The sequence below is a fragment of the Palaemon carinicauda genome, chromosome 4 (genome assembly GCF_036898095.1).
Source record: "Palaemon carinicauda isolate YSFRI2023 chromosome 4, ASM3689809v2, whole genome shotgun sequence".
Taxonomy (NCBI): Eukaryota; Metazoa; Arthropoda; class Malacostraca; order Decapoda; family Palaemonidae; genus Palaemon; species Palaemon carinicauda.
In genome coordinates this window covers 15,259,627-15,267,608 of record NC_090728.1, presented here as the reverse complement: position 1 = coordinate 15,267,608, position 7,982 = coordinate 15,259,627, and the positions used below count along the sequence as shown (strand labels likewise).

At 36.5% G+C, this 7,982-nt stretch overlaps 1 protein-coding gene across 1 annotated transcript; it reads right to left on the bottom strand.

Annotated features, from left to right (window-relative positions):
- Positions 1–2,169: 2,169 nt before the first annotated feature.
- Positions 2,170–7,275, bottom strand: LOC137639291 (uncharacterized). The gene is made up of 2 exons (XM_068371572.1): positions 6,499–7,275; positions 2,170–2,295 (listed from the first exon to the last, which is right to left on the bottom strand). Exons 1-2 carry the CDS (start codon positions 7,273–7,275, stop codon positions 2,170–2,172), a joined length of 903 nt encoding a protein of 300 aa, XP_068227673.1.
- Between the last annotated feature and the right edge of the window lie 707 nt (positions 7,276–7,982).

The window sequence follows — 7,982 nt, the reverse complement described above, 5'->3', positions numbered from 1 at the left end:
AGGTCACGGTCAAGCAAATTATCCATTCACGTAACCAGTCATAAGTTTGAACATCGTTGTCACAGACACTTTGAACTTGGTTCATTTTTTAGTGTATGAAAATCCATGCCAATTATTACATGTTAGGTTCAAAGGTCAAGGTCGAGTCCAAGGTCGAGGCCAAGTGAAAGGTGAAAGTCCAATCATCAACCATAGATCCATAATTATAGTTGTAAAGTAATGAAATTTATGCAAGGATTTCAAACTGTCATGTAAAGTGCTGGAAATTATTCAATTTTGAAGGGTCAAAGTTTAAGGTCACGGAAAAGGTCGAGAAATAAGCTGCCTTGGCGGAGGTATGCACTCTACTGAGTGGCACTCTAGTTAATTATTAATATGTCTGCCAGTGTGTCTGTGGACAGGATTACGTCAAAACTGCTTAATAGAATTTGACAAATTTTTTCCACAGATATATCTGAGGTCGTGGACGACTGAAGAATTTTAGAGATGATCCGTGTCCGGATCCGGTTTCTAGACTCAGATTTGTCCTTTTCAAAATTTTCGGAGACAGGATGAAGTCAAAGCTACCCAGTGGATTTAAATGAAATTTTCACCACAGGTAGATATTAGGTCATAGACGACTCCATTATATTATGGAGATGATCTGGATCTGGATCCCGATTCTAGATCCAGATGTGCATTTACGTCATTTTAAAGATAACGTCAAAACTACTAGATGGATTCTGACGAAATTGTCACCCTAGATAGATCTTAGGTTATTGAAGACTCCATTAAATTTTGGAGATGATTCGGATCCGGATCTGGATTTCCCTTTATTCCATTTTAAAGATAAGATCAATACGAATTGATAGATTTCAACGAGATTTTCACCACAGATAGATCTTAGGTTCATGAACGACCCCAATAGATTTTTTAGGTGATCCGGATCCACAATCAGATACTAGATTCGGATCCGGATACTAGATGTGAATTTATAGTTTTCGCCAGTTTAAAGATAACGTCAAAACTACTTGACGGATTTTGACAAAATTTTCAGCAAAGACAGATCTCGGGTCATGTCGACCCCATTAAATTTTAGAGATGATACGGATCTGGATCAGGATTCTAGTTTATGTATAAACTTATTTATCAAATGCAAAAGTAATATATGAACTGAAAATAATCGTGTAGGAGAGAAGAATATGAAATGAATTCCAGAGATAAACAGCTTATGGCCCTGTCACACCTTGACGATTCAGCCAGCGTATGCCGACGTATCAGAATTTCCCTAAAACGCTGGCATACGCTGAATTATCAAATTTTTTTTTCAATTTTGGGCGTATACATAGCGTATTCATAACGAGTTGGACGTATACATAACGTATCAGTAAATTATATAGAACGTTTCGATAACTTATAGATAACTTATTCCAACGAATGCCTAGCGTGTTGCCCGCGTACACAACTTATGCCCAACGATAGTCTAACTTATGCATAGCGTGCAGCAGCGTATTGCCGACGATCACGTGTCGTAGTCTATAAAAAGGCTGCCGCTCGACGTTTCAAATCATAACTGCACTAGACATTGCAGTACCAACATCAGCGTCATGCCAAAGAAAAGTGCGAGGAACGCTGCCAAGAAATCTCCTGGCCGTGGCCGTGGGCGTGGACGTGAACGGAAGGAGGATCCATCATCACCTACACCCTCACCCTCACGCTCACCCTCTGATGGAGATGATGCTTGTTCTAACGCCTCTCGAGCATCGTCAGTGGCGTCGGTAGCTGCGTCCCAGGCCTCCACCTCCTCTCACCCAACCCTTGCCAAGAAGAGGAGGGCCAAGAAGACACAGTTTTGTCTTGATGTCCAAGAGGAGCAGTTCATGTGTGATTTCCTTCGTGTGAACCCCATTTTTATATCCCAATTCCCCTAAACGCTACCAATACGCCATTATACGGCAGCTGTACGTTAGAAACACGTTCAGTAAGTTCTGTGGTTGTCCGGAACATGTTAAATACGTTCACATACGTCAATATGCGTAGGAGATAAGTTCGATATAAGTTATACATACGTTCAAAGCACGTTACTCATAAGTTTTGGGTACGCTAGACATTATCTCGACATATTTGGACTTATGAGTAACCTACACTTAACGTGTTTGAACGTGTGTCAACGATCGCATAACTTACCTATTACTTATGGCCTGCGTATACGGGACGTATAGCCATACGCTGACATACGTTGAGAAATTTTGAGCATGCACAAAATTTTTCGACGACCTCGACGTACTTCAACGTATACCAACGTGCTTCAGCGTGCTGTTAACGTATACAAAACTTACCCATAACTTATTCGACGTACGCCAGCGTATTTGCCAAATTTTTCATACGTCGGCATACGCTGGCTAAATCGTCAAGGTGTGACAGGGCCTTTACATATTGAATAATTAAACCATTCGGAGCTAATATGTTATCTATAACTCTCACAGTATCTGATCATAGTTTTGATGGAATTCAAGTAAGAAAGCCAATAATTTTATAATTATTGAAGGAACTTTTGCTCTGTTATTGGACAATATCATCCATCATAAAAAAAGAAAAAAAATATAGTCAGGTTACCTGAAATGTAATGAAGTGAACTGTCATACATGGGTCCTATATTTAAAGCTTTATCCTCATATGTCGGCATACGCTGGCTAAATCGTCAAGGTGTGACAGGGCCTTTACATATTGAATAATTAAACCATTCGGAGCTAATATGTTATCTATAACTCTCACAGTATCTGATCATAGTTTTGATGGAATTCAAGTAAGAAAGCCAATAATTTTATAATTATTGAAGGAACTTTTGCTCTGTTATTGGACAATATCATCCATCATAAAAAAAGAAAAAAAATATAGTCAGGTTACCTGAAATGTAATGAAGTGAACTGTCATACATGGGTCCTATATTTAAAGCTTTATCCTCATATGTCATAAATAAACAAGTTGATATATCATGTTGATTGCAGTATTTTGTTTTCAAAAATCGGAAAGAACTTGCTTGGATTTTAACATTACAAATGTATTGAAAATAGATTGCTAAGAATTTCAGCTCCTAATCATGCATAAACCAATCATATGGAAACAATTTTCGGACATAACATATTGCAATTTATAATATACTAAGCAATAGTTAGCGAGTATTATGTAATCAACTCTAATAGCGGAAACAGGAAAATTATCCTGCATTAATCAGGTCCTCTGGATTGTATTTAAAATAATTCAATGATTAAAAGTTAAACTTTGAAGGGATTCTGACATTATTATGGATCTCTTGTGATATCATGGTTGATTGATGATGCACTTACTCGCACCTTCGATAAAATCTTAGAATTGCATTTTCTCTGACCTGTTTCTGGCAGTCAATCCTCAGTGCATCTTTTCATTATTTTTACGTGTAGAATAAGTGGAATAATATTTTGTGGTATAATCACAGTAGAGTAGACCTAGATTTTCAATGGTAATCTTTTGTCACAAATGCCACTGCTACCTCGTTACACTACATTTCCTACGTTCCTCTTCTTACCGATTTTTTTTTTCACCTTTATATTCTATTGCTCCTATACCTTTCCTATCTCAAGTTTCAATTCCTCTGTGTTCGTGCAGTACACCACGTCATCTGCTCAAAGCATGAACCTCTTATCCATTTCAGACACCATAATGCCTCGCGTTTTGCAAATATCTTTTAAACGAACAAAAGGTTCAATATGTCATTTTGGCAAAACTTATTCAAAAATCCACCCGCCCCCCCCCACCCCGTGAATTTATGACAAAACAGCATACTGCCGAGTGTGTTTCAGTAATGAGTGTAATCCTTGCTTTGAAGGGCAAGATTTAAGACCAGAGAACAGAATCCCACAAAGAGAAGGAATGTGTGACATTACGTACCGAACAAGTAGAAATCCACGCCTACTTCCACTCTCTCTCTCTCTCTCTCTCTCTCTCTCTCTCTCTCTCTCTCTCTCTCTCTCTCTCTCTCTCTTATAATGCAGTTAGGATATTTATTATATATTCAATTAAAAAGATAAAGATATATACAAACAACCACGCACACATATATATATATATATATATATATATATATATATATATATATATATATATATATATATATATATATATATATATATATATATATGCGGGTGTTTGTGTAGCCTATGTGTATGTTTGTGTAGGTCTATGTCTATTTCTATGTGTACAGTATGTGTATGCCAATATCTTTATATGTGTAGCGTATGTCTTAAATGACATTACGTACCGAACAAGTAGAAATCCACGCCTACTTCCACTCTCTCTCTCTCTCTCTCTCTCTCTCTCTCTCTCTCTCTCTCTCTCTCTCTCTCTCTCTCTCTCTCTCTCTCTCTCTTATAATGCAGTTAGGATATTTATTATATATTCAATTAAAAAGATAAAGATATATACAAACAACCACGCACACATTATATATATATATATATATATATATATATATATATATATATATATATGCGGGTGTTTGTGTAGCCTATGTGTATGTTTGTGTATGTCTATGTCTATTTCTATGTGTACAGTATGTGTATGCCAATATCTTTATATGTGTAGCGTATGTCTTAAGTGTATGTATACGTATATATGCATGTCTATATATATCTGTATATATATATATATATATATATATATATATATATATATATATATATGTATGTATATATATGTGTGTGTGTGTATCCATATATATATATATATATATATATATATATATATATATATATATATATATATATATATATATATATATATATATATATATATTTAAATACGTGCATGTATGTACGGTATATATATATATATATATATATATATATATATATATATATATATATACATATATATATATATATATATATATATATATATATATATATATATATATATAGTGTCACTAAGCTGGAAGAACCGTCGAACCGTCGTAAAAACGAAATTTTGACCGAACGCTTTCGTAACGGAATTGTCGTACCTCTTATCAGACAGTTAGCACTAAAAGTTAGTAACACATTTATAATCAACCTTGCGACAAAATTAAAATAGAATGAATAGAAAAAAACATGAAGATTATTATACAGTTGGTTTAAAACTGAAAATTATCTAAATACTTCGTTTAAAAACTGGTCATTAAGTTTATATATCCCTGGGCTACTGGTAATCTTTTTTGCACGGTTTTTTTTTCTACGATACATGATTTCATAATATTACGTTTGTTACATTCCTACAATGCAATGTCTTTTTTGCTCTATCCTACCATGATTACATGATCAAACAATATATATATATATATATATATATATATATATATATATATATATATATATATATATATATATATATATATATGCGTGTGTGTGTGTGTGTGTGTGTGTCAAATAACCCACAGCAGTCATCACTTCCCAATGCATAAATGATCCGGCAATACACAGTGTATCCTTTTCTACTTTTATATTATTATACGCATGCAAAATATACATGACTTCATATATCACGGGCAATACAACATAGTACGTGCGCGCGCGCTGCGCGCGAGAGAGAGAGAGAGAGAGAGAGAGAGAGAGAGAGAGAGAGAGAGCAACATGGCGTAAGGTATTGTAAGGAGAGATAGGGGAGAAGAAGAGGAATGGAATGGTTTGTGGGAATATGGCGACTAGGACTTTATTGATTGATTTGAGGTTTTCTGGCATCCTGACATCTAAGGTCATTGACGCCGTGTTCGCAGGGAATAAGGGAAAGTAGGAAGTGGCGGGAATATATACACGTCATTGCCGCATGGCGTCACACTTTTCTTCTGTCTTCTATTCTCTTCCCTCCTCTTACAACTTTGCCTTTAAAGCCAGGAGTATACTCATTAAGCTTGTCGCACACTGAGCCGGAACGGAACCGCCCGATCAGAACCGAAACGTCCGATAGAAATCGAAAGCTTGCATTCTTACCTGGCTGCGCACATTGGGCCAGAACAGAACGGAACCGACACAGTATTCTTTGAAAGATATTTTTTCGGAAGTGTCGGTGGCGTCTGACAGAGTACGCATGCGCAAAACGACTGCAGCGGTGGTTTTGAAGAGGGTAGGGTAGGGACGGTTCAACGGTTGCTGAGGAATTTGGACGTTAGTGTGATAGCAACCATTGGGGGGGGAGCGGTGCTGGGTGCATGCTCAGTTTCAGTGCACGCTCTAATTAATTATACGCTTTAAAACACGCACCAATCATTAGCAATGACAGATATTGACGAAAAACTCATAAATTATGTCTTCCAATATAAGATAATTTATAACATTGGTCATCAATATTACTGTGACAATACAAGGAAGGAGAATGCTTGGGAAGAAATTGCCAAATTAATGGAAATGCCAGGTAAGAAAAATCCATTTTAATTAATTGCTCTTATATTTAGATGCACAATAATAAATTACTTTTTCTATTACAATTCACAATGTTAATGGTGCTGCTTACTCTGTTTATCATTTCATTCTGCCATGGTACATTACCTTGAGGTGAAATGAAATAGTTTTTAAAGCTATCCCTAATGTCGAATGCCTCACGCATAGCATTGCCTCCCACGCCACAAATTGATTGAATTCCCTTAGGTATTTCTTTTTCCTCAAGCTCACCTGGGCCCCAAAGATGTGTATCATCTCGTAGAAAATTGTGCAAACACGTGGTTGCTAAAACAACAGCATCAACATGGTCTGGTGTTATCTGTAGTTTCTGACTAAAAATTCTAAACTTTTTTGTTAAGATGCCAAATGCATTTTCAGAGACACGTCTAGCTCTGGAATGTCGGTAGTTATATATTTTATTTGCTTCATTATTAGCCAACTGAGATCTTGGATAAGGCCGCATTATATTCTTATTTAGTGGGAAGGCTTCGTCTCCGACCACAACATGAGGGAGTACAATATTTGTGTTAGGTAACGCTTTAGGTGGCGGAATATTCAATGTATTAGATAACAAACTTTTACTTAATTTTGAGTCTCTAAAGATGGCACCATCGCTATTTTTCCCATGGGCTCCAATATCTACTATGATGAACTTACAATCAGCATCTACTAGCGCCATCAGCACAATGCTGAATTCTTTCTTGTAATTGAAATAAAGTGAGCCACTATTTTTTGGTTTTGTTATCACTACATGTTTGCCATCTATAGCACCTATTACGTTTGGATACTGCCATTTGGTTGCAAAACCTTCTTCTACTTGTACCCATTTCGAGATGTCGGGTGGTGCCATTACTATTGGTCTCAATTTCTCCCAAATAGATTTACAAGTGAAGTAAACAATGTCTCGAACAGTTGACTCTCTTAATCTATAGCTAAATGATAGTGTCCTGTAGGTTCCGCCATGGCCCAGATATCTGAAAAAGAGATACACGCACTTTCAATTGTGAATAAAATAAAGAGCATAATTGTATTTTAAATGTATTGCTTAAGCTAAATCTTACCATTTTTCCAGTGCCAGTGTTGAAAAAGAAGTGGGGTTCGTTGAGAGATTGCTACAGAAAGGCATTGAACAGGAAAAAAAACAGTGAGTGGCCAGAAAGCAGTTAATGCCGCTCCATGGAGGTATGAGCAACAAATGTCTTTTTTGAAGGCGCATGTACTTCAAAAAAGAGCTCAAACAAGTAGTTTGGGTGACATCGGGACGCAGGACGAGAACCCTGACTCAGGAGTAGGAACCTATGATGAAGATTTGTCGGGAGACATCAAACCGCATGAGTTAAATGAAGAAGACGCTGCCGCACTTTCGGACTATATCAGTATTCCGCCCCCTACTAAAACAGCGGTTAGGACATCATCCTCAGAAAGAAGAAAGTGCAATACTTCAGCTTCCGCTCACGATATAATTAAAACATACTTTTCACATAAAAGTTCAGGTAGAGACCATCTAACAGCATACTTTAAAATGGTTGAGGAAACTGTCAGAACTTTCTCCCCCCT